The sequence below is a fragment of the Glycine max genome, chromosome 11, assembly GCF_000004515.6.
Source record: "Glycine max cultivar Williams 82 chromosome 11, Glycine_max_v4.0, whole genome shotgun sequence".
In the NCBI taxonomy this organism is placed as follows: domain Eukaryota; kingdom Viridiplantae; phylum Streptophyta; class Magnoliopsida; order Fabales; family Fabaceae; genus Glycine; species Glycine max.
In genome coordinates this window covers 1,715,678-1,740,304 of record NC_038247.2, presented here as the reverse complement: position 1 = coordinate 1,740,304, position 24,627 = coordinate 1,715,678, and the positions used below count along the sequence as shown (strand labels likewise).

Sequence of the window (24,627 nt, the reverse complement as noted above, 5' to 3'; positions counted from 1 at the left end):
TTATGCACCAACGTTAATTTTAACTGGCATTTTCCAAATTAGGAGAAGCCTTAGAGAAATCATGTCCCTAGTGACCAATAAGTTTCCAATTAAATTTGATGATATAGATTTTTTTAAGTACATTTTTCATTTTAGAGAAAAAGTATAATGGGATAATAATGTTTTAAAGAAAACAAATCAAGATTTAATAATGTATAATTTTTTTAATAAAATTTAAGTTGTTGATGTTTCCTAAGTAGAAATAAGCTAGATCAAATATGAATTTATTTAAAAAAAAATAAATTATGTATGATGTACTTATAATTGTAAAATAGTTTTTCATTATCATTTAATTACATATTAATATATATATGATAAGTTTGTTAACTTTTATAATAATTATTTTAAAAAATTTACATTAGACTGATATATAATGTAATTTTATATTCTAGATTAGTGCAGGAAACAATTTTGAGGTTGGAGGAAGCAACTACCTTTCATTCAGATCTAAATTTCTAACACATCCATATTAACCCTGAGATGAGATGTGGTCTCAAGTTAGGAAAAAGTTGGTGCAGAATTAGGCCTGTTCTGAGAGTGGGTCGGTCAGATAAACAGCTAAGAGGTTATTTTATCCTGCACTCTCCATTATTACATCCTACACCTCCCATTATATTTCGTTCCCGGAATGTAAATTTACATTCCAGAATAGACTCTTTGAAAAGTAATTGAGAGGTGTCTGATGCAATAATGAAAATGCAGGATATAAATGTCCAGCTAAGATGATATTTCAATAGCCTAATAATGAATGGGCTTTCTTTCTAGAGTCCAAGTCAAGTTTGGTTGGCAGGCTCTAAACATAATGGATGACGTCTTTGATAGCCCAAATAAGAAATACCATTGAATTGAATAAAATATATAAGGAGAGAAAGACAAAAGGAGATAATAAGGGTTCCAATCATGACAATTTTTTAGTGCTTCCGTAAACAATGTAAAATGTATAAATTAATATAAGTGGTAATACATTTTCTCTCGTCTTCTTATTATAATTAACGTAGTCATTTGCGTAGAAACTATGATTTTGGGATTAACCAATCACCAATGGTTGTATATATTACCCATTCCATGCATGAAGTTTGCGGAGTTATGGTGTCGTATTCTCTGTAAATGTCGAACATGACGGTATATATCTGAGTTTATATTTGGAAAATAAGGTAGAATCTATACATGGAGGCAATTGTTGATCCACGCTCGAATCCGTTCTGCAAACCCTTCACTGCGTCCTCGAAGCCCGTGTGGGCCTGACCACCGAAGAGGCCCAAGTCCTCACCAACCACATCCTTCAAGCCAAGGCTTAAGCAATATAGACCTCCACGTGGAAGCCGATGACCACTCCATGAAACTAATCGAAGATTCTCTGCGGACACTCCCAGGAATTCAGGAAACAGGGAATGGGAATTGGAATTTCAAGGACAGAGAGATTCTCACAGACGCCAGGAAACAAAACACTACTATAGATCTTTCTTATGGAGCTTGCTGCTTATGTATGTTCCTGACTTCCTGGAATTAAGGACGCGCTGGATGCGAAAATCGTGAACATGCTTACAGTTGGGGTGGTTGCACGGTGGGTGCTTTCTACACCGGTTCAGTTTGTGTTGGGGTGGCGGTTTTACTATGGTTCTTATAAGGCATTGCGTCGCGGCACTGCCAACATGGATGTTCTCATTGCGTTGGGAGCAGAGTCACGTAAATGAGAGCATGATAACAGGGGTGGGATCAGAGAGTGCTCTTTCGCAGATTGTTCGTCTTGTGGAGTCAGCTCAGATGGCTAAGGCGCCTGTTCAAAAGTTTGCTGATCGCATTTACAAATACTTTGTGCCTCTGGTAATTATGAATTGTGTAATGTAGTGAAGTAATTTGTTTATTTTTATTGAATTATTGTTTGTGCTTAAAGGGGTGGAAGTTTTCTGTGCAGGTGATTGTGATCTCGTTCACTACTTGGCTTGCCGCTTGCCTGGTTTTTGGCTGGAAAATATCATGCTTAACCCAAGTCTTGGATACCGTCTTCTATGGACAGCTTTGAGCTTGCTCTGAGTTTGGAATATCGGTCATGGTCATAGCTTGCCCTTATGCTTTGGGTTTAGCAACGCCAACTGCTGTTATGGTTGGGACTGGAGTTGGTGCATCTCAGGGCGTGTTCATCAAAGGAGGCCAAGCATTGGAGAGTGCACATAAGGTCAGCATTTGCATTTCACATTTGTTAGCCACTTTATTTTTGGATTTTCTTAGTCTACGTTGGTGGGCTTAATATTGAACAGATAATAAAGTGGCAAGAACAAAATAAACATGGGAAAGACCATTAATATATCAAGTGCTGTTTGAGATTCATTTCTGCTAATTAGGAAAGGAGTACTAATGTTGGTAACATGTTCACTTTATATCATTTCTCAGTTCATAATATGATGTATTGTTGTTTGTTAACGTTGTGCTGGGTGAAGGGAAATTGTTATTGGATATTAGTATAATCTGATTTTTATTGTGTTTTTTCATTCCTGTCTCTCAAAACTTGGTTAGAAGTTAAAATGGAGAAACTGCTCCTTGGTTGTATGTTGTGGCATCTCAAAATTATCTATAAAAGCTTTCTTGATTTTATCAGGATTTACTCACTAGTGAATATGTTTATGATTTTCTTGTAGGTGGACTGCATTGTTTTTGATAAGACGGGTACTCTCTTGAGGTGTGAATTTGCCACCCCGGTGCAGTTCATCATAAGGAGAAGGTTCTATGTTGGGGCATATAAAGCATTGCGCAAAGGTTCTGCTAACATGGATGTGTTGATAGTCTTAGGGACAAATGCAGCGTATTTCTATTCTCTTTATGTCGTGGAAAGAGCAGCTTTGTCTCGGCATTTCAAAGGCAGTGATTTCTTTGAGACCAGCTCTATGCTCATTTCGTTTATTCTGTTGGGGAAGTATTTGAAAGTGTTGGCAAAGGGAAAGACATCTCAGGCCATTGCAAAGCTTATGAACTTGACACCCGAGACAGCAACCTTGTTAACTCAAGATGATGAGGGAAGTGTGGTTAGTGAAAGACAAATTGATAGCCGGTTGATACAAAAGGACGATGTGATCAAGGTTGTTCCTCGTGCAAAAGTAGCATCGGATGGTTTTGTCATATGGGGACAAGGTCATGTAAATGAGAGCACGATAACTGGAGAGGCAAAGCCTGTGGCGAAGAGGAAGGGTGATATGGTGATTGGAGGCACTGTGAATGAGAATGGGGTTTTGCACGTTAAGGTGACAAGGGTTGGATCAGAGAGTGTTCTCTCTCAGTTTGTTCGACTTGTTGAGTCTGCCCAAATGGCTAAAGCTCCTGTCCAAAAAATTGCTGATCATATTTCTAAATATTTTGTTCCTCTGGTAAGCCTAGTACTACTGACTATTTTTTCTGATTTTGCTCATTAGATGATTATTGATGGAGTTAGAGGAATTACATCTATGCTCATCAGTGCCTTAGTTTGCATGTCATTGTTCTTTCTCTTTCAACATGGCTTTCCTGGTTTCTAGCTGGAAAGTTGCATGCATACCCAAAATCTTGGATACCATCTTCCACAGATAGCTTTGAGCTTGCACTTCAGTTTGGGATTTCAGTAATGGTCATTTCCTGCCCTTGTGCTCTAGGCCTAGCCACTCCTACGGCTGTCATGGTTGGTACTGGAGTTGGTGCAACACAAGGTATGTTGATCAAAGGGGGCAAGCATTAGAAAATGCACACAAGGTTAGTAAGTGGCGTTAACATTAATTGCTCTATAGGTTTCATTAATAAAATAGATAAACTTTTTGTTACATGCTGAAATTATGTGGGTTCCACTTTATATTTAGTGAATTCTATATAAATTTCACTCAATAACAAAGAGTGTTTAGAAAAGAATATGTTTAGTAATATTAAATTCACTCACAACTTACGAAATTGCAGGTGAATTGCGTTGTGTTTGATAAGACATTGACCCTCACCGTTGGGAAGCCAGTATGTGGCTCCTACCAAATTGATGTGTACAATCACTCTAAATATTGTCTTGGTTTCTGTCTGCTATTTATAATCGTGGTCTATCCTACTAAAGATGCCCATTTTTATCATGCGGGATACTTCAAAATAATTTCACACTTTAGTCCTGAACCTATGTAAATAAAGATGTGTCACATTTTAGCGATAAAGTACTACAAAATACTACATTATTAAACAAGGATGCCAATCCCTATTTTTTACATTTAAAATCTGGTGTTACATTATATATATATATATATATATATATATATATATATATATATATATATATATATATATATATATATATATATTCACTACTATTAAAAGTCGGAATATCGAGTTTTATAAAAAAAAATATTTTCAGCACTCCACCATAAAAAGTAGAATAAAATAAAGGGTTAATCATATTTTTAGTTCCACACTTTTTAAATTTTTACTTGCTTGAATAAATTTTTTGACTGATTTTAATTCATGAACTTGTTTTATTAATACTTTGATTTGTACGGTCAAACATCATTACTAAATAATGATGTGATTTAATTTTATTATTATTTAGTAGCGGCTTATTTTGAGTGGTTTGTTACCAACCTCATTTGTTTCTGATTTCTCACCAATCTCCGTTGTATTTGTATTTATTTATTGTCTGTATCTGTATGTATGAATTACTTGCAGACCCACTGGCATGACCATGATATGAGACAAAGACACCAATGCTAAAGCCTGTTGGAAGAAAAGGCCATTTCTTAAAGTCTGGAAAACAAAGATAAAAGGCAAGATGCACATATGGAGATTGTTGTGGCAATAATGGCCGAATTAAATACTGGAGATGGCATTACAAAGTCAATGGAGCCCATGACGTTTAGCCCAACTTGAAAGGGGAACTCCATGCTGCAATTAAAGGCGTCGTTTAATATTTCCCCATCACATTAATGACTCATGTCATGCTAGCGCAAAGTCATTGGTTATTTATCAGTAAACTCCCTTAATTTTAAAATCCAATTAACTATTAGAAATCAAAAAATAACATTACTTGTAAACAGTCTAAAGACGAAAATACCAACAGACACAAATACTAGTCGCTGTTCCTTAACCAAGGAATTTATGATTCAAATCCTAATCTTAATATAAAATAAATAATATTGAAAAAATATTTATCTAATGCGCACTCACGAAAAATTAATCACAACTATAGAGTGAATAGTTAATAGTAATACCATGTTCTATAAGCCGTTTTTTGGAAGTTGGTAAGTTCAAATAGATTTATACAAAAGAAATAGTAGAGTGCTACGAGCCTAGTCAGCAGCAGCTTATGTGCACTTTGGGTTGGATACGAATGAGATGTGATGCGAGGTGACATACATAAGATAAGATGAAGATGGGCGCAATGCGCATGGTAGCATTAGCAGTTACCAGAGAAGAGAAACGAAAGTTACGAAACTATAAATAGAAAAGGGACGAGTCAGAGTCAGAAGCTGAAGCACGGGTAGCCTTTGTCTTTTACACCTTGCATTGGAGACAGTGTCTGTCTGTGTTGTTGTTGGCATTCACCTCTCAGAACTTAGTAATATAATGCCATTGTGTTTGTTTGTGGTCACCCATTCTATTCTATTTCTAACCTGACCAGTGACTGTGAGCACCAACCACTTCTTTTCCCTCCTCCTCTCCCACTCAAACACAAACACGCCTTTTTATTTTTTTTTGTTGCTTCCTCCTCGTCACTTCCACCATAAACGAGGTATTCTTAACTAAGATCTTGTTTTAAGAAGCAGATCCACTACATAGTCCATACTGCAACTTTTTCTCTCCTTTTCTAATTTTTTTTAATCTTTTACTGTTATTTAAGAGCCTTCATTTTTTTATCATCGTGCATGATGTTGTTGTTAAGTCATACTAGTATTTGTTTATTTATTTTCTTTTAAATTTGTGGGATGAGTCCATTCACCTACGCAAAGCTCATGTGTGCGTGCCGTGTTTAATGGATCACTAACTTGGAGCTGAAAAAGCATGCAATGCCACATGCTCATTTCTTTAAATGCGTGTTACATAACAACGGGTTTGCACTTGAGCTAGATTTATGAAGAAGTAAATTTTGACCCCCATTTTGCTTTTCTCCTGCTAAGCCTCATATTTGCTTATAGTTTGGTTTGGTGCTCGCTAACTCTACTCTTATTTCTAGTGGCTTTGCATTGATCCATCCCATTGCTCACTGAACAGAAAAAAGAACAAATCTTGTTGAACTTGTTACTCGTTTAGATCCCTTGCAAATCTGCTCTCCAAGGTGATGTATCGGTTTTGTATCTCCCTTATTTGTTTCCTTTAGTAGAACTTGTGTTACTTTGCCGCTGAGATTTTTTCCCCCATTCAATATATTTTTTGATTGGTTTTATGAAACAGTAGCCGTTACATTACATAGCTCCTCTCCCCAAAATAATCCACTATCATGCATCATAATATTCAGTGCGTTCATCTCCTAATGCAAGCTCTGTTATACCATCACTCCCACATCTCATTAAGTCATTGTAACTGCCTCTTTTTTCCGTAACATCAAGTTATAGACTAGGTTCCCAGTAGAGTAGCAGCTTGCATCTTGTTCTAATTATGTTTCTTATGGAAATATGCATTAATGAATATAAACTTGCAGTTGTACAATTATTTTGGCGTACTTTGATCAAATTATGTTGATTGTGAAAATGGTCCATCCTTGTTGCTAGCTAGTTGTTCATCGCTATTATAGTCTTCCTTTGTTGTATAGATGCATGCTCAACCCTGTATTTGTATAGTATTTGCCACACTCATTACCTTCTTGGATGTTTTGTTATGTGTGTAAATGTAGATGCAAAATATACATAATTATGCATCAAGTGAGTCATGTAAGATTTGTACTCATATAGTCAAGCAGCTTTGTCCCATCATTGAGATTTCAGTTGCTTTGTCATAACTTTTTTATTCCTCTTTGTAGGTATCTACAGTTATCGAGTTGTTCCCACTAGCCAAAATCTCATTTGGAAATAGAAACCTGACTGCCACATTCAATTATGAACAACTTCAAGTTAGGGGTAGATGTGGTTAGTGCTCACAATCTATTACCCAAAGATGGGCAAGGTTCATCCAATGCCTTTGTGGAACTTTACTTTGATGGACAAAAGTACCGTACGACCATCAAAGAAAGGGATCTTAACCCAGTTTGGAATGAGAGCTTCTACTTCAATATATCTGACCCTTCTAATCTTCACTATATGGCACTTGATGTCTATATCCACTGCCACACCAAAGCTACTAACTCCACTTCTTTTCTTGGCAAGGTTAGCCTTACCGGGACTTCTTTTGTCCCTTACTCTGATGCAGTTGTCTTGCACTATCCATTGGAGAAGCGTGGTATTTTCTCTCGTGTAAGAGGAGAGATTGGCCTTAAAGTTTACATCACTAATGATCCAACCATAAAATCATCCATTCCAACTCCTGTTGTTGAGTCCATGCCAACAAATTATTCAAGCTCAACACATTCAGAAGTTCGAGCACCTGCAAGCACAATGACAAACAGTTTGCCGAATGAAAAGGTTGAGTCAAGACACACATTTCATCATCTCCCTAACACAAACCATCACCAGCACCAACAGCACTCCTCTGGCTTTGCAGATACTCATTATGTAACAAAGTATGAAGCTGATGCAATGAAATCTGAACCACAGCCTATGAAACTAGTACGCACTGCTACATCAGTACAACCAGTTGATTTTGCACTTAAAGAAACAAGTCCATATCTTGGTGGGGGAAGAGTTGTTGGTGGTCGTATTGTTCATAAAGACAAGACTGCTAGTACATATGATCTTGTGGAAAGGATGTACTTTCTGTATGTCAGAGTTGTCAAGGCTCGTGAGCTTCCTGCTATGGATGTTACTGGTAGCCTTGATCCATTTGTTGAGGTGAGAATTGGAAATTACAAAGGTATTACCAGACACTTCGATAAGAATCAGAGTCCTGAATGGAATCAGGTGTTTGCATTTTCAAAGGACCGGATGCAAGCATCTGTACTTGATGTTGTGATCAAGGACAAGGATCTCATCAAAGATGATTTTGTAGGCATTGTGAGGTTTGACATCAATGAGGTTCCTTTGAGAGTACCACCAGATAGCCCTTTGGCTCCAGAGTGGTACCGCCTTGAGGACAAGAAAGGAGAGAAGAATAAAGGTGAGTTGATGCTTGCTGTCTGGATTGGTACTCAAGCAGATGAGGCTTTTTCTGATGCATGGCATTCAGATGCCGCCACTCCTGTTGACAGCACACATGCGATCTCTGCAGTGATGCGTTCAAAGGTCTATCATGCACCAAGGTTATGGTACGTGCGTGTCAATGTTGTGGAGGCGCAAGACTTGGTTCCTACAGAGAAAAACCGTTTCCCTGATGTGTATGCCAAGGTGCAGATAGGAAACCAAGTGCTGAAAACAAAGACAGTTCCAGCACGAACACTAAGCGCACTCTGGAATGAAGATCTTTTGTTTGTTGCTGCTGAACCTTTTGAAGACCATTTAATTATTTCAGTTGAAGATCGGGTTAGTCCAGGAAAAGATGAGATCATTGGGAGGATCATCATACCACTGAACTCCGTGGAAAGGCGTGCAGATGATAGAATCATTCATTCTAGATGGTTCAACCTGGAAAAGCCAGTTGCTATAGATGTTGATCAGTTGAAGAAAGAAAAGTTCTCAAGCAGAATTCAGCTCCGGTTATGTTTAGATGGAGGATATCATGTTCTTGATGAGTCAACTCATTACAGTAGCGACCTCCGCCCGACAGCAAAGCAGCTGTGGAAGCCACCAATTGGGGTTTTAGAACTTGGAGTGCTGAATGCTGTAGGACTCCATCCAATGAAAACAAGGGATGGTAGGGGCACATCTGACACATACTGTGTAGCAAAATATGGTCACAAATGGGTCAGAACAAGGACCATTGCTGATAATCTGTGTCCAAAATACAATGAGCAATACACTTGGGAGGTTTTTGATCATGCCACGGTTCTTACAGTTGGTGTATTTGACAACAGCCAGCTCGGGGAAAAAGCTAATGGTTCTTCAAAGGACTTGAAAATTGGGAAGGTCAGAATTCGCATCTCTACACTGGAAACAGGCAGGATTTACACTCACTCATATCCATTGTTGGTTCTTCACCCAACCGGGGTTAAGAAGATGGGTGAACTTCACTTGGCAATACGGTTTTCATGCACTTCTTTTGCAAACATGCTTTACCTATACTCACGACCACTGCTGCCCAAAATGCACTACGTAAGGCCATTCTCTGTGACGCAGCTAGACATGCTGCGTCACCAAGCAATGAACATAGTGGCTGCTAGACTTGGCCGGGCAGAGCCACCACTTCGCAAAGAAGTGGTGGAATACATGTCAGATGTGGACTCCCACCTTTGGAGCATGCGGAGAAGCAAGGCGAATTTCTTCAGACTGATGACTGTCTTCTCTGGTGTGTTTGCAGTTGGAAAATGGTTTGGTGATATCTGCATGTGGAGGAATCCTATCACAACAGTGCTGGTTCATGTGCTCTTTCTCATGCTTGTTTGCTTCCCAGAATTGATCCTTCCCACTATTTTTCTGTACATGTTCTTGATAGGGGTATGGAACTTCAGGTATAGACCAAGGTACCCTCCTCACATGAACACAAGAATCTCACAAGCTGAGGCAGTGCACCCGGATGAGTTAGATGAAGAGTTTGACACATTCCCTACGAGTCGTAGCCCGGACCTAGTGAGAATGAGGTACGATCGCTTGAGGAGTGTGGCTGGAAGGATTCAAACAGTGGTTGGTGATTTGGCCAGCCAGGGAGAGAGGATTCAGGCACTGTTAAGCTGGAGAGACCCGCGTGCTACATCCATATTTATTACATTGAGTCTCCTATCTGCGTTGGTGCTCTATGTTACTCCTTTTCAGGCTGTGGCTGGTTTGGCAGGGTTTTACATCATGAGGCATCCCAGATTTCGCCACAGGCTGCCATGTACCCCAGTCAACTTCTTCCGGCGCCTCCCTTCAAGAACAGATACCATGTTATAGGTAAGTGATTTTTCAAACCAGTTTTTTTTTCTCCTTTTTATTGTTTTATCTGGTATTCGCTGTGTTTTAATTTTGTAACGCTATAGTTTGTGATACTCCCTAGCAAGCTCAAGATTTGTATGTGGATTATAATTCTTTTTCTTCTATTTCTAATGTTTTGGGCTTTGACTTGCACCTAGTACATGTAAAAATGAGTCAAGAACTTAACCGGTATAGATTTTGGGAAATCCATTCCAGATCGAGACTAAATTTTTTATCACCTAGTTATCATGAAAACCTGTTTCATTTCAATTAATTTCGTTTTTTACTATTAGGAAAAAACGGTTGAGAAGAGTGATATGGAGATCAACAATGTTTTGACTTTTCAGAAAATCAAACATTTAATATACCTGATTCTAATGATCAGTTAGTTTCCACCTCTTTCAGAGGATGAACGTTAATTGAATTATGAACTTCAACCGCTAAAATATGCCGTTCTACAAACATATTGTATCTGGGAGCACGACCGCACAACGAACACATAATTAAAGCACATCTCGACGTGCACATTATTATTCAGTCAACGGAAAAAGTACTACGTGCTTGCATGATAAATGGTATAACGATTGAAATATATCAACACGCAATTGTAGGAAATCTTTGCGTGTTTGGAGTAAGGATGAGAAATAAAATGGATTTACTACAATTACATATTTCGACTTTTCCAATACAACGGTATTGAATATGTACAAAAATATACTAACACTATCATTTTTTAATGTGAAGAAACTTGAATGAGTGAAGTGCTACGGCTCTTTATTTATAAATGTTCATATCTATAGTGTGAACTTATTCTATAATATTGGATAAAATATTTATTTTGCATATGTTTAGGATAGACCACCAATTATAAAATGCAGACAGAAATCAACAAATATTCAAAGTGAATATACTCAACCATTTGGTAGGGTACATAGCCACATTCATTAAATAAGTTTAGGTTAATCTATTGATTAACCTCGAACACTATTTAGCAGGATTCACATAAAACTTATGGACTAGTATATAAATGTTCCATTAAAAAATATGGTACTAATCACCAATCCTTCGTATTTTCTGGCTGCATGAATCGCTCCTACAATCTCCAATCTTATCCTAACGCTGAAGCCTGCAGGAAGAAAAGGCCATTATCATGTTAGTCTGGAAAACGATAAAAAGAAACGGAACTAGGAAAACGGAAAGGACGTATCAGAAACTGAAACTGGGGTAACCTTTGTCTTTTTCATCAAGCATTAGAGACCATACATACGTGTCTGTTGTTTGTAGGCATCAGTAGTAGTAAACACTAATGGCCTAACATTGTGGTCACCACTCACCACCGCACACCCTTTTATATTTCTAAGCTTTTGCTACCCCTTCTCCCCGCTCAAACACACCCTTTTTGGCTGAGCAGTGCTGCTTCCATGTTCTCTCTCTCAGGTTTCTAACACAGTGCTGGCTATTCAAGTAATGTGGTGTTTTGAAAAGCAGCACCATTACATAGTCCATATATATCTCAAGAATACGGCTTGTATGGAGTATAACTACAGTTAGATAGTTAAAATGAATTTCTTAATTTGTTGTTACAGGCATTGAAACTGAATAACTGAGTTGTTATTGGCAGTACTATAGTTAGTTAATTAGCTCGGGTGCAATATATATTCTACTGTGACCTGTGTAACATGTGATTAATTCATTTTTTATTAGCTCGGGTGCAGTTCTATCACGGAAATCCTTCTCTCTTTTCTTCTTGTTTCTCTCTTCCAACTCAATCTCATCTGACACCTCTGCTCATTTTTTATTTTCTTTTAATTAGAAGCATTCACGGTTAGTCTCTAGGTAATAGAAAAATCCGAAATTATTTTTGAAAGTTGGGATTAACGAGTTTTGTTTCTTATAGTTAGCTTTGATAGAACGGTTTACGTGCCGCGAAAAATGTGAATATTTGACATTCACAACTTTTTCAGATTGTTTTTTGCCACTGCAAGTTTCCTATCTATTTTTTTCTTCTTCTTATAATGAATCAGGAGCAGCAGTAGAAATCCTTTATTATTTTTTCCACATCGTGCATCATGTTGATGTTTAGTCACAATTTTTAAAATGTGTGGATGAGTCCATTCAACAGATGTGTGTGCCATGTTTAATGGATCACTTAGAACTGAAAAAGTATCACTGCCACATGCGGATCTCTGCTTGTAGATAATTTTTACAAAAAGTTTTGTACATGAGCCCGGTTTATTAAGTTACGGAGATGTTGAATGTTAATTGCATTATGAATGTCAACCACTAAAATATGCCAATCTGTAAACACACTGTATCGGGGAGCACAACCGCAACGAACATATAATTTAGCCCAATGCGCATCTCGACGTGCACATTATTATTTAATCGAGGAAAAATTCCTCGTGCTTGCATGATAAAGTATTAGGTGAGAAAACCATGATTAATTCTTCCTCTACTATATAAAAAACCAAAGATGAGGGAATGAGGGATACTAACATTGTTCTCACCCACCAGAAAATGGCAGTGTCTATATCCAGAAAAAGATCAAAATCATCTAGAAAACCAGAGGCTAAACAATCTTACTTTTGCCTTACCATCGTATACAACTTTCTTAGTAGAATTTCTGCTTTAGTCTTCCTAATAATCCTTATCTACATGTGGTCCTCCTTCTCCACCTTAATAACAGGAAACATCATTCATGTTTGCTTTTCCACAAGGAAGGTCAACAGCCTCTATTGTCTATCTGCAGGCACTCACCCCTCCTTGGAAATTCCAACCTCCACAACAAACAATAGTAGTTCTATTATTACTCCTGGAATTGATCAGGGTAATGCAACTAATGAACCTGCTAAGTTTCCAGATATCTCATATCTGGTTACTACTAGTAGTAGAGTAGATATCAAAGATAGAGATGACAAAGTTGCAAATGCTGTTAAGGTCGTTGAGGAACAATTGCAGCTCCATCGATCCTGGAGGTCAAAGTCAAGCAAAAACCAAGCAACTTGTGATGCTCAAGGAATATATGTATATGATTTGCCATCCAAGTTTAACAAGGACTTGGTGGGTCAATGTCGCGACATGGTTCCGTGGCAGAACTTCTGCGGCTATTTAAGTAACGAGGGGTTGGGCGAGCCTATAGCCAAGCTTGGCAAAGGGTGGTATAAGACTCATCAATACTCACTAGAACTCATATTTCATTCAAGGGTCATGAAGCATCCATGCAGGGTCTATGATGAAAATGTTGCAAAGCTCTTCTATGTTCCATTCTATGGTGGTTTGGATATCTTGCGATGGCATTTCAAGAATGTATCGAATGATGTGAAAGACAGCTTGTCTCTGGAATTGGTTAAGTGGCTTGAGAGACAAGGAACATGGAAAAGGAATTCGGGTAAGGATCATGTGTTTGTGTTGGGTAAGATTTCGTGGGATTTTAGGAGAAGCAGTGACTCTCCTTGGGGTACTAGATTGTTAGAGATTGACAAAATGCAAAACCCCATTAAGCTCTTGATCGAACGACAACCGTGGCATGAGAATGACATTGGAATCCCTCATCCAACTAATTTCCACCCTCACTCAGACAATGATATAATCTCATGGCAACTGAAAATCATTAGATCAAACCGCAAAAACCTCGTCAGTTTTGCTGGAGCAGCAAGGGATGATGCAGAGGACAACATAAGGTCAACATTGATTGACCAATGCGCTTCATTAGGTAATGGTAAGTGCCATTTTCTGAATTGTAGTTCTGTTAAGTGTGATGAGGCTGAGTCAGTTATAGAACTTTTTGTGGAGTCTGAGTTCTGTCTGCAGCCTCCAGGGGATAGTCCAACAAGAAAATCGGTTTTCGATTCACTCATATCGGGTTGCATTCCGGTTCTTTTCGATCCTTTCACGGCTTATTACCAATACCCCTGGCACTTGCCTCATGATCATGATAAATATTCTGTGTTTATGGACAAAAAAGAGGTGGTACAAATGAATGTGAATGTTGTGGAGAGGCTAACCAACATTTCTTCTAGAGAGAGGGAAAACATGAGAAGGTATATTACATATGAACTGTTGCCTGGATTGGTGTATGGGGATTACAACGCTGAGCTTGACAAGTTTCAGGATGCATTTGCCATTACAATGAATAATCTGTTTGAGAGGGTTAACAGGTTAGATGAAGCACACAAGGATTGACTCTGTTCTTCTGTTTATTTGTTTGATACTTTCAAAAATGCTATGTAATGTTTAGATTTTATTTTATTTTTTGCGCTTGATGCTCTGTTCCCAATTACTCACTAACAATACTTGTAATAATAATATAAAGTGCAACAATGTTAATTTTTTTTCCTTGTTTTTTTTAGGAAACTTAATTGATTGAATTTACCTAAATTATACTCGCTCAATGTCAATGTATTGTGTACTTTACCTGTTTCTTCTTTTAAGATTATATCTGAGCACTAAGATTGGGAAGTCTTTTTCAAGTCATAATTTGTCCCTGAGCTCATTTTTCCTGGTTTAGTGGACATTTTTTTCTTAGAGCATAATGAAGAAATCCACTAAAGTTTTTCTACTTAATGGGTTTGTTTGGTTTGGATTGTAGCGTGAACATCGAGAATATACCATTGCATTGCATTCTCGTGATCCTTAATCTAGAGGCTAGTAGAACTACGGATTGCGGTCCTCAAGTTGTTGTTCTCTACTTACCTTGACCAATCTGGATGCGAATATTAACCTTGCAGACGCTTTCACACAGTCCAAATCAGATTAATTCTAGAATATAGAGGGAATAGCAATAAGAAAAAAAAAATGATTTCGTTGTAGTACTCTTGAATACAGAAGCATAATTTTTGTAGTTTTCTTAACTTTAATCATTAAATAAAAATTACAACGAATTGCATTAGTTTTTATTAAACGATTATAGTAACATTAGATAAATAATTTTTATAATTCAGTAAAAATAAATAAATTATTTGTATAAATGTTTATTCAAATGCAATATTTTCATTTCCTAGTAGTCAAAACAATAATTTTGTAAACTTGAATTTTAATTTATAATTATCCCTTTAAAAATAATTTTAAATAAGATCAGAAAATGAGAAAAAAAATAGGTATATAAATATAAGCATTTCTTTTTCATATCGCATTATTTATTATATCTCTCACTTTAACATTTTTTCTTCTACCTCCTCACCCAACAAAAAAAAAAAACAGTAATTTTACAAACTTGAATTTTAATTCAGGATTATCCCAGAAAAATATATTCTGATACACGATGATACTAGATTTAATTTGTTAGTTTATTTTTAAATAATAATTAAAATATAATAAATCAATTTTATTTAATTTTAAAATGTATTAAATATATAATAAAATTTGAGTAAATAGTATATGATAAAAAAAATTATCCTATCATCTGATAACAAATTATTATATATATGAAAGGTTATCAATGACGTAACGTAAGTCCGTAACCTTTGAGAAGCATTTGGTGAATGGTGTTGACACTTGGTTATACGCTTCTCACTTAATTACGTTACGTGTGCATGTGTGAAGCCTCCACGACGCGGAGGGAGGGAGGACGCTATAAAAGTGAAGTTATCCGGTTGTTGAGTGCATTTAACTCTCATCATTCTCATTTTCATTATCTTACCACTTTCAATTCCAAATTCACTCTCAGAAATTAGAATGGCTAGCCAATCAAACACTAAATCAGTTCACGATTTCACAGTTAAAGTATGTTTGCTTACACATTGATGATTCCCACTTGTCTATCTCTTGGACCAAAATGATTATGTTTGTTTGCAGGATGCCAGGGGAAATGATGTTAATCTCGCCGATTACAAAGGAAAGGTCCTTCTCCTTGTCAATGTTGCCTCACAATGGTACATACTAATTAATTTATTATATGCTTTATGCACTTTTGCCCTTGATTATTTACTTTTTCTTCCTATTTTGATGTTCAATATTTGATTGATGCAGCGGCTTGACTAATTCAAACTACACAGAGCTTAATCAATTGTATGAGAAATACAAAGGGAAAGGTATGCTTTATAATTATATATATATATATATATATATAGCTCTTTGTTTTATCCTAGTTCGATCTTCATGTTACTGCTATGTTCCTTCACGCACGCTTATATATATTTATTTAGCAACCATGGATAAGGGTCTCCCTTTATCTCATTAATTCTAAAATACTCGGTTTTCTAATTCTTTTATGTAGGACTTGAAATTCTGGCATTCCCGTGCAATCAGTTTGGGGCTCAGGAGCCAGGAACTAATGAAGAGATTGTGGAGTTTGCTTGTACTCGCTTCAAAGCTGAGTTTCCCATTTTCGACAAGGTACGTAGGTTCTGTCCTTAATTAATTCTTCTCACTTATCTCATTCTTAGAATCATCGATCTGTTTCATTGAATTAGGTGGATGTGAATGGTGACAATGCTGCTCCACTGTACAAGTTTCTGAAATCAAGCAAAGGTGGACTCTTTGGGGATAGTATCAAATGGAACTTCTCCAAATTCCTTGTTGATAAGGATGGAAATGTCGTTGACCGTTATGCACCCACAACTTCTCCTCTTAGCATTGAGGTAGGTTCATTTGTATGATGCCATGCATGCCACCAATATCAATATGCTTGCTTTTGAGATAACACTAATATAACAAATTTTTCGTGTTGATGTCTGCAGAAAGACATAAAGAAGCTGCTAGATGCATGAATGACTGGAGTGGCCACTAAATGAAAAATAATGATTAGAATAACATCATGAATAATGTACTGCAGATCAGATATTAGTGGAATTTCCTCCGAATTTGTACTGAAACAGTTGCTCTGCTCATGTACCTCTGAATTACTATTTGCTTCTTCATCTATATATAAATTGTGTTGTGTATCAATTTATATATGTAAACGAAATTCATTGCTCGTTTCATTCTTACTCACTGCTCAAACGTGACCCTTCTTTGCTAGTCCGTGTTCTATTAATTATTATGTGTAATATTTGAAAAATAGATATAAACATTTAATTAAAACAATTTTGTTAGTAAAAAAATATAAACCATACTCTTAACGGAATACAATACGCACAACTAAAAAAATTCTTAACGGAATTATTTAAAGCCACAGAATCCCTTTTTTCAGTTATCAATCATATTTTAATTGGATTGAACGTGTATAACTATCGGTGCATAAGAGTTGAGAAAATGTTTGTACAGAATTTTATGAAATAATTTAATAAAGAGAGAAATAAAAAGAAAAAATAATTGATATAAAAAGTATTATTATAATATTGTGGTCGTACGTAGATACGACAAGAATCGTACCACGTGTGGAATCCTTACTGGTCACAGATTTCAACGTTTGAGTCTGAAAATTGAAGAGCTTATGTGTTTCTGTTCCATTTTAACGTGTATGTTCTGTTCTACTTGCTCTCAAGTTTCATCTTGGGCTGTAGGCTGTAGCATACCATGACCACCAAGGATCCAAAATCCGTGTACGACTTTGTTGTCAAGGTTGGTCCTCTTACTTCATGTGTTGCTTCTTCTAAATTCTTATCTACTTTCCCTCATCTCTGTCTCTATGTTGAGTTAAATTACTTGGATGAACTAAGACTGTTACTTACCTATTTTGGACTATGGAGGTGAAAGAATTGCTTTTGTTTCTTTCATTTTGAAGATTCTAGACTAAAAAAATAAAGGTTAGACGATAAGAGCTTTAACAATTACTTGCAGGATGCTAAGGGAGATGATGTAGATCTCTCCTTTTACAAGGGAAAAGTCCTTCTGATTGTCAATGTTGCTTCTCAATGGTATTCTTAATTTATTACTTCTTTTTTTTTCCTTGATTGTGCCTTTTATTAATTTAAAGCCTTCATATTTTCATCTTTCTATTCTTTTCATTACCTACTCTCCCCACTAATGTTATAAATTTCGAGAGAATTTTACAACAATAGTTTGATCATGTTTGGGATTGAGACAGCGGCTTGACCAACTCCAATTATACGGAGCTGAATCAATTGTATGACAAGTATAAAGACCAAGGTTTGTTATTTGTATTGCTGTTTATTTTTAGTCGTTTTCAACTGTGTAACCATCATAACCTTACTGTTTATCTTTGTTTCTTTCTGTTGTCTTACAAGTATATTACTGGGTTGATAAACTTAATTAGGCCTGGAGATTCTGGCATTTCCATGTAATCAATTTGGTAAGCAAGAACCAGAAAGCAATGATAAAATTGTGGATTTTGTCTGCAGTCGCTTCAAATCTGAATTCCCCATCTTTGATAAGGTAGTTCAACATATAACTGATCTTGGAAAGTTTACCTGAACTACCATTTTTAAGCACTCCGACTTGTCAAAATTGTGATATGATACTACTAAAAAAAAAGTCAGATTTTTGTATTTTCCGTTTTGCTATTCTGCTAAATTATTTGAAGAACCGTGACGTGTACTGGTATTATATATGTGTCTCCTTCGATCTTGTGCTAGATTGAAGTGAATGGGGACAATTCTGCTCCTTTGTACAAATTCTTGAAGTTGGGGAAATGGGGAATTTTTGGTGATGATATTCAGTGGAACTTTTCCAAGTTTGTGGTTGATAAGAATGGACAAGTAGTGGGTCGCTATTATCCCACCACTTCTCCTCTCAGCCTTGAGGTAAACACTATATTATTCTATAAATTACTTCATATGCTTTTTGCTGCTTCTATTGTATTCACAAAAAAATAACGCCGCTTCTATTGTATTCACAAAAAAAAAATGCCGCTTCTATTGTAATTCTTTTGACATCCTTTTTTGTACTGCAGCGAGACATTCACCAGCTTCTGGGTATTTCTTGAAGGCAAAAAGATAATGTCTTCCTGAGCTCATTATGTTCCCTTATGTGGTGAAAATGTAATGCAAATATGCACAAACTGATGCAATTAATCTTATGGACATCATATATACCATGTTCCATATCATGAATTCGTCCATATGTCTTTGTTTCCTTTAATTTCATCGGGGTGGTCTAACTGTCTCCAAGTAAAAATGGGATTAAAAAATCTCATATAAACCAATAAAATTACATAGAATTGTACATAAAAAAGTCTAAACAAATTGATACAATTTTATTGGGTCACATTACATAGAATGAGATTGTTTAACCTCATTTTTAGTTGGGATTAGTTATACAAAACCTAGTTATAAATAGGTTCACCTATGAAAGTTTCAATTTTAATGATTTTTTTCTTATGCTGCTTATCTTTTATAAATGCTACAAGTTGAATTTTACCTTCTAAACTACCAAAAAAATTATTCAAAGAGAAGCTTAAAGTTCAAAACTAACTATCACTTTAGTTCATTACGACTTACAAGCACTATGCAAAAAAAAAATTAAAAAATAATATTGACAAACGACTTCAAGTTATGTTTTTAGTGTTTTGCTCCCTAAATGACAAAAAAAAAGCTACTGTACAACAAATCAGCCATGTCGAATGCTAATTTTCGTTGTAAATTTTATAGTATTAAATAAAAACGGCCTATAAGGTATGTTTAAATGTTAGAAATTAAATATACAAAATCTATTATCCTTTATTCGTGATTATTAATATTTTATAATCATACTTTGGAAGTAAAAAACCTAGATATCTAACTCCCTCAAAACTAAAATAGCCGTACTCTAATTTTCTATAAATACATAAAGTATTCAAAGACAATAACATTAGAACTCAACTGGAATAGATAAATATTTCAATATTTTTGTTGAAAGCTCAACGTGCATGAAACGAGGGAATATAAATTTTAATTGCCTCAACTAATTAGGAGCAACCACACTACCTCCAACTGAACCTTTCTCACTATTCTTTTGAACTGCCATTAGCCAGTCATTTTCCAATAAACCTGCATTCGTGGGTTGTACGGAGATAAATCAGTTTCACATTCCTTTTTTATAGATAATCTATGTAAACTGTTTAATTGTGAACCTCAATAGATTGCCTGGAAAAGTAACGAAATAATGCATTTAAGTGAGATCCTAGATGTGTAATAATCAGCACCACATACTTCCCACTTTTTTAATCTTCACATTTTGCCTTTCATTTTTTCATCAAACATTTTTTGCAAAGTCAAGACTGTTAATTAACCCTGAAATCCATTGGTTACAGCATAGGTTAGCGCGAACTTGTCACCCATCAACAGTGATAGATACGAAGAGTCACAATGCTCACAAATTCGGTTCATTTACAAGAGATCTCTATACAAAACTACAAAGTCTCTTATAGAATAATAAATGGTCTTCACCCACGCGTCAAGTCAATACCAGTATGTGGATGTGCACTTTTAACCTCTACTGGCCTTGACGATGCAGGCCAAATGCCTGGGGACGGAGAAGAAGAGGTGTAGTTTTGATTAGGTGGAGGAGCACTGGCTGGAGACGCTAACTTATCACTACTCTGAGGCTCTGAACTGCTATCTTTTGTAGTAGTAGTGGTAGTGGTCACTTCTTTAGTCTTTGGCTTGGAGCCCCCATATACGAAACTGCATGCTACCACCTGCACCAAGCAGAGTCTCAATTTCTTAATGCTTTGGATTGGGGAAGGTTTGGATCTAAAGCATGCTAAGATGCACAATAACACCGATTATTATTGAACGTCCCTATGCACAGTAACAACTTGCTGTTGCTGAACTTACTATTCTAGCATATCTTTTTTTTTTTTTTGATCAGCATATCTTGAATGAGCATCCAAGAAAAATAAGAATAATTAGTACAAGGAACCGAGATTTTGGGGCAATACCTGCACTGGGCTTGCAGCAACAAGCCTAGTAACACCACCACCAATGATATGACCATCAGGACTAGAAAGGGAAACACTCATGCCACCCGTTCTATTGTGAGGTCCACCTTCTTCAGCAACCAAGTAAGAACCAGACAAGCATAATATTTGAAATCGGCCCTGCAAAAGGTAAAAAATAAAAGATACAATGTTTATTATTGCATAAGAACCAATAACCTAAAGCACTTTAAGCAGTACTCAATCTCATTAGCTGTTGCATAAAGCTGAATTTTTACACACTACAATACAATACCAGAATTGCTGAAATGAACTTCATTAACCTCTTTATACTTGAACAGCGCAGAACTATAACTAAATTAATTAACTTGCTACACAATAATAATTTATCACTAAGTTGGAACCATGAAAAGGAGATAGAGATGACAATGCAGAGGATACTTCTGATGTTAAATTTTCTAGTAGTGAAGGAAAGTAGTGTTTAGTTCTTTAACCTCATATGTAACACTGATGCTAGTAGAAGCGGGTTGGCGCAGAGTGACTGAAGAAATTGTCCCAGTTCCTGTTAAGATGCACACAGCCCTTGGTCTCTGCCTTGCAAATGACAATAACTTTGCTACAATGTCCTGAATCATTCAAGGAACTTCTGAATTAATGTGAAATAATAAGTAACAACCTTGAAGGTTTACATGATGAATACAGCAATTATGCTTATTATTTGAAGGTTGAAAATCAAATTAGATGATTCCAATAAGTATCATCAGTTGCACACAATCAGCAACCACATTTATGTGTGATGTAATCTTCTGTAGTTTATATGCCATTGATAATCCAAGACTGTGACTATTCAATCCTTGTGTGCATTCAGCAATTGCCAATTATACAAACCATCCACGAGGCTTGCATGTCATGAATGGAAAAAGAAAATAATCATATCAATGGTATTAAGAATAATAGAGAAGCACCCTATAATTTAAAAAAAATATATCCAATGATATTTTCTGGATGTCAAAAAAATTTTTTTTGTTTGGAAATTTCGGGGGGGGTGTGGGGGGGGGGGGGTAAAATTTAAAAATATCCCACATGAGCCCAAGGATTTATCAAAGAAAAAGAATTAAACAAATAATCAAACCTATAGCTCTTCTGAAATAATGGAAGAATATAACTACCTCCCCAACTCCAACGGTGATAACATGAGGTGAAAAGGCCAGTCCTGCAGAATTGTTCATCCATTCACCTAGGAGAAGAACAGAAATGCTGTTGAAAACTCTAGCAAAATTGATAGAAGATAGCATTTTCAATTACGACTGTTAGTTACCATCAAAATAATAAAAAAGAAACAATTGCACCAGAAAGGGAAGGGTAAAGGGCAAAACTAAGGGTCTAGGTTTTCATGGTTTCAAAATTCTTTTGGGATGAGGGGTGAATCTAGACCAGAAATTTGAATGGTAACTGCCAATAATTAAGTATTGCAGTCTTTACATAAGATATATAAGATTGACATTTGAATCATGATAGTGGAAACTTGCTTCTGTTTAAGCACATGCTTGAGAATCCGCAATAAGTATTGTGATCAGTATATAAGATCAACATAGCAAATCATGATAATAGACACTTGCTTCTGTTCAGGTGCTTGTTTGAGAACCTACTTTTTTTTTAGTTATTTCAAAAGCTATCTCAGGAAGCTCACAAAAGAAATGTCGTTTTTCAAAATAAGCAGAACCAAACTCGCATTAATCTCCTCAGTTCAATCAATAAATGTCCAGGAAATCCATGTATTGTAATGATTACCAATTCAAGGATTCTTGAAGCAGGATTTATGACTAAGAGGTAATGAGATAACAATAACTCGGAGTCCAGGACCACAAACATAAAGCACAATAATGGCAAAAAATAGAAAAATATTCCAAACAGATAAAAGCAAAAGAAAAGAAGAAAATAAAAATTGTCACTTCAAACAATAGTGTGTAGAAATGGAAAAGTAACAGTATGAAATGAAAGGATGCGCATCCACTGCCTTTCTTTAAAACATTATAAATGAAAGCAAAATAGGAAACTCAAAGTCAGGATGTAATCAGAAACTAATACCTCATAGTTTGTTATACAGTGCATGTATTTGATCATAATCTCATTTATTAATTTTCTCGGAGAAAATACATAATTTAGTCTCTTAAAAGATGTTTAGATGTATTGCTTTGGTCCCCGTTTTTTTTTTTCATCCATACCCCAAAAGGATGAATTCAAAACTTAAAAGCAAGTTAACAATTTCAATAGGAAAAACTTGTCAGCGAGCTGTCAACTTCAGGACCAAAGAAACAAAGCAACATCTTTTGGGGACCTTGTCAACAATTATTAACAGATCACTTTCCTCTTTCAAATGATACTTTCACTTTTGAGAAGCTAGATCCCAATATGAACAAGATCAAGTAATCAACAGGAAATGATAATTTCAAACTCTCACATAATTATAAAAGTACCTAGAGTGGCAAGCTGTTGCTTCCTTCCACTTCCAGGTGGGCGCCCCCTGGGTCGTTTCTCCGAAGAAGTGCCCGATCCCGGGGTGGAATTAGCAGTGGCAGACATGGGAGAGAGCATCAAGGAAACAGATCCATCAGGGCCATACTTCCTAGGCCTCCCTCTTTTCTTCTTCACAGGCTCACCAGAAGAAGGCACTCCACTTCCACCATCAGGAGAGGAACCTGTGTTAATGCCATGACTAAAACTAGCATGTTGAGGCTGAGACTCTACTTTAAATGCAGAACCTGGAGAGACATTTGACAAAGCTCTAAAGCCAGAGGGTGGTTGAAACCCTCCACTCTGTGTCCCGGTTCCTGGAACAGACCCACCAACCCCTCCTCCTCTATGCTGCATGTAATATGGAGCAGAGCCACCAGGAAATGCCATGCCTTCTCTCCCATCCATGCATTTACTAACAGGTTTGTCAATTGTGATAATTTTTCCTCCTCAACTTCAAACCCTTTCACTGGTGCTACTAACTTCTTAAACTATGAAACTAGTGAAGATGTAAAAACAGGGGTTTAGCTAGGTACCCTTCTACTAGTCAAAAGCAAATAGCTTTCACAATGATGGAAAAAATAGATCTTTAACCCTAATGCAAAGAAGAAAGAAGAGGATCTAAAGCCCAGAAGCTAGCTCCAGATATTCAAGTAACAAGCTCGGAGATTTTGTCAAGTGAATGCACGTACAAGGGTCTCGTTTACCTAGAAACACCACAAAGAAGATGAGTTGCGAATGCCAAAAGGTTGAAGAAAATAAGAGAGGGAGTGGCTTTAGAGGTGAAACAAAATCAGCATTGAAAATCCCATGGCAGAGGTTAGCGAGGGAGGGAAAATGTAGAAAAACCAGAGGCTAAGATTGAGAAGAGAAAAGTGAAATTAGCAAGGGTGGGAGTTCAGTTCCTGAACCAGAACCATAACCATAACCGTAACAAGTTAAGAAAACAAAACCCTAGATTTGAAAATCTAGGGTTTTGACAGAGGAATGCAGTGTGGGGGTGGTGAAATGGGGGAAAAAGGGGGGAAGAAAAGACAAAGAATGGACTTCACTTGGGACTTGAGACGAAAGAGGGGAAATTAAAATAAAATGAATAAATAAATAAGAAAGAGCATTTGAATTAAAGTGCGTTAACATTGCCAAAAGAAAGTGGGTTAAGCAACCCAAAAGTATTGTCGTGTAAGATTATTAATTTTTGAGGCAGTTTAGAAAATATCTGATCTCTGGCAAGGAAAGAAGAAGAAAAAAAGCGCG

At 36.4% G+C, this 24,627-nt stretch overlaps 6 protein-coding genes and 1 pseudogene across 7 annotated transcripts; 6 read left to right on the top strand and 1 right to left on the bottom strand.

The window, feature by feature from the left end:
* The first annotated feature begins 1,092 nt into the window (after window positions 1-1,092).
* On the top strand, window positions 1,093-2,092 carry LOC100791624 (probable copper-transporting ATPase HMA5). The gene is made up of 2 exons (XM_026124348.2): window positions 1,093-1,863; window positions 1,955-2,092. Exons 1-2 carry the CDS (start codon window positions 1,654-1,656, stop codon window positions 2,060-2,062), a joined length of 318 nt encoding a protein of 105 aa, XP_025980133.2. The 5' UTR covers window positions 1,093-1,653; the 3' UTR covers window positions 2,063-2,092.
* Window positions 1,156-4,273, top strand: LOC121172729 (probable copper-transporting ATPase HMA5; annotated as a pseudogene).
* On the top strand, window positions 3,723-10,256 carry LOC100777951 (FT-interacting protein 7). 2 transcript variants are annotated; one of them, XM_006590460.4, is made up of 4 exons: window positions 3,723-4,005; window positions 4,699-5,761; window positions 6,203-6,304; window positions 6,986-10,256. In XM_006590460.4, exon 4 carries the CDS (start codon window positions 7,062-7,064, stop codon window positions 10,080-10,082), a length of 3,021 nt encoding a protein of 1,006 aa, XP_006590523.1. In that variant the 5' UTR covers window positions 3,723-4,005; window positions 4,699-5,761; window positions 6,203-6,304; window positions 6,986-7,061; the 3' UTR covers window positions 10,083-10,256. The 2 variants fall into 2 exon arrangements, with proteins under 2 accessions (XP_006590523.1, XP_040862488.1); XM_041006554.1 differs by lacking the exon at window positions 6,203-6,304.
* A 2,338-nt stretch (window positions 10,257-12,594) lies between these two features.
* LOC100791094 (xyloglucan-specific galacturonosyltransferase 1) lies at window positions 12,595-14,553 on the top strand. Its single transcript, XM_014763665.3, has one exon. The coding sequence runs from the start codon at window positions 12,621-12,623 to the stop codon at window positions 14,283-14,285; it is 1,665 nt and encodes a 554-aa protein (XP_014619151.2). The 5' UTR covers window positions 12,595-12,620; the 3' UTR covers window positions 14,286-14,553.
* A 1,087-nt stretch (window positions 14,554-15,640) lies between these two features.
* On the top strand, window positions 15,641-17,029 carry LOC100500036 (putative glutathione peroxidase). Its single transcript, NM_001249005.3, has 6 exons — window positions 15,641-15,824; window positions 15,897-15,973; window positions 16,071-16,132; window positions 16,318-16,436; window positions 16,514-16,681; window positions 16,781-17,029. The coding sequence occupies exons 1-6, from the start codon at window positions 15,777-15,779 to the stop codon at window positions 16,808-16,810; spliced, it is 504 nt and encodes a 167-aa protein (NP_001235934.2). The 5' UTR covers window positions 15,641-15,776; the 3' UTR covers window positions 16,811-17,029.
* Window positions 17,030-17,495: 466 nt separating this feature from the next.
* Window positions 17,496-19,037, top strand: LOC100527034 (uncharacterized). Its single transcript, NM_001250703.1, has 6 exons — window positions 17,496-17,603; window positions 17,823-17,899; window positions 18,070-18,131; window positions 18,259-18,377; window positions 18,578-18,745; window positions 18,895-19,037. Exons 1-6 carry the CDS (start codon window positions 17,559-17,561, stop codon window positions 18,925-18,927), a joined length of 504 nt encoding a protein of 167 aa, NP_001237632.1. The 5' UTR covers window positions 17,496-17,558; the 3' UTR covers window positions 18,928-19,037.
* A 340-nt stretch (window positions 19,038-19,377) lies between these two features.
* Window positions 19,378-24,627, bottom strand: LOC100790569 (AT-hook motif nuclear-localized protein 5). Its single transcript, XM_003538653.5, has 5 exons — window positions 23,337-24,627; window positions 22,029-22,096; window positions 21,354-21,485; window positions 20,863-21,021; window positions 19,378-20,619 (listed from the first exon to the last, which is right to left on the bottom strand). The coding sequence occupies exons 1-5, from the start codon at window positions 23,779-23,781 to the stop codon at window positions 20,365-20,367; spliced, it is 1,059 nt and encodes a 352-aa protein (XP_003538701.1). The 5' UTR covers window positions 23,782-24,627; the 3' UTR covers window positions 19,378-20,364.

Excerpts from the sequence above, each read along its gene's own strand:
- LOC100791624 (XM_026124348.2), top strand. The coding sequence starts at position 1,654 with ATGGTTCTTATAAGGCATTGCGTCGCGGCACTGCCAACATGGATGTTC. Across the intron at positions 1,864-1,954 it reads ACAAATACTTTGTGCCTCTG|GTGATTGTGATCTCGTTCAC; the intron begins GTAATTATGAAT and ends TTTTCTGTGCAG.
- LOC100777951 (XM_041006554.1), top strand. The coding sequence starts at position 7,062 with ATGAACAACTTCAAGTTAGGGGTAGATGTGGTTAGTGCTCACAATCTA.
- LOC100791094 (XM_014763665.3), top strand. The coding sequence starts at position 12,621 with ATGGCAGTGTCTATATCCAGAAAAAGATCAAAATCATCTAGAAAACCA.
- LOC100500036 (NM_001249005.3), top strand. The coding sequence starts at position 15,777 with ATGGCTAGCCAATCAAACACTAAATCAGTTCACGATTTCACAGTTAAA. Across the intron at positions 15,825-15,896 it reads TTCACGATTTCACAGTTAAA|GATGCCAGGGGAAATGATGT; the intron begins GTATGTTTGCTT and ends GTTTGTTTGCAG. Across the intron at positions 16,133-16,317 it reads TGAGAAATACAAAGGGAAAG|GACTTGAAATTCTGGCATTC; the intron begins GTATGCTTTATA and ends TCTTTTATGTAG.
- LOC100527034 (NM_001250703.1), top strand. The coding sequence starts at position 17,559 with ATGACCACCAAGGATCCAAAATCCGTGTACGACTTTGTTGTCAAG. Across the intron at positions 17,604-17,822 it reads TGTACGACTTTGTTGTCAAG|GATGCTAAGGGAGATGATGT; the intron begins GTTGGTCCTCTT and ends AATTACTTGCAG. Across the intron at positions 18,378-18,577 it reads AATTCCCCATCTTTGATAAG|ATTGAAGTGAATGGGGACAA; the intron begins GTAGTTCAACAT and ends ATCTTGTGCTAG.
- LOC100790569 (XM_003538653.5), bottom strand. The coding sequence starts at position 23,781 with ATGGATGGGAGAGAAGGCATGGCATTTCCTGGTGGCTCTGCTCCATAT. Across the intron at positions 21,486-22,028 it reads TCACCGTTGGAGTTGGGGAG|GACATTGTAGCAAAGTTATT; the intron begins GTAGTTATATTC and ends TGAATGATTCAG. Across the intron at positions 21,022-21,353 it reads GCATCAGTGTTACATATGAG|GGCCGATTTCAAATATTATG; the intron begins GTTAAAGAACTA and ends TACCTTTTGCAG.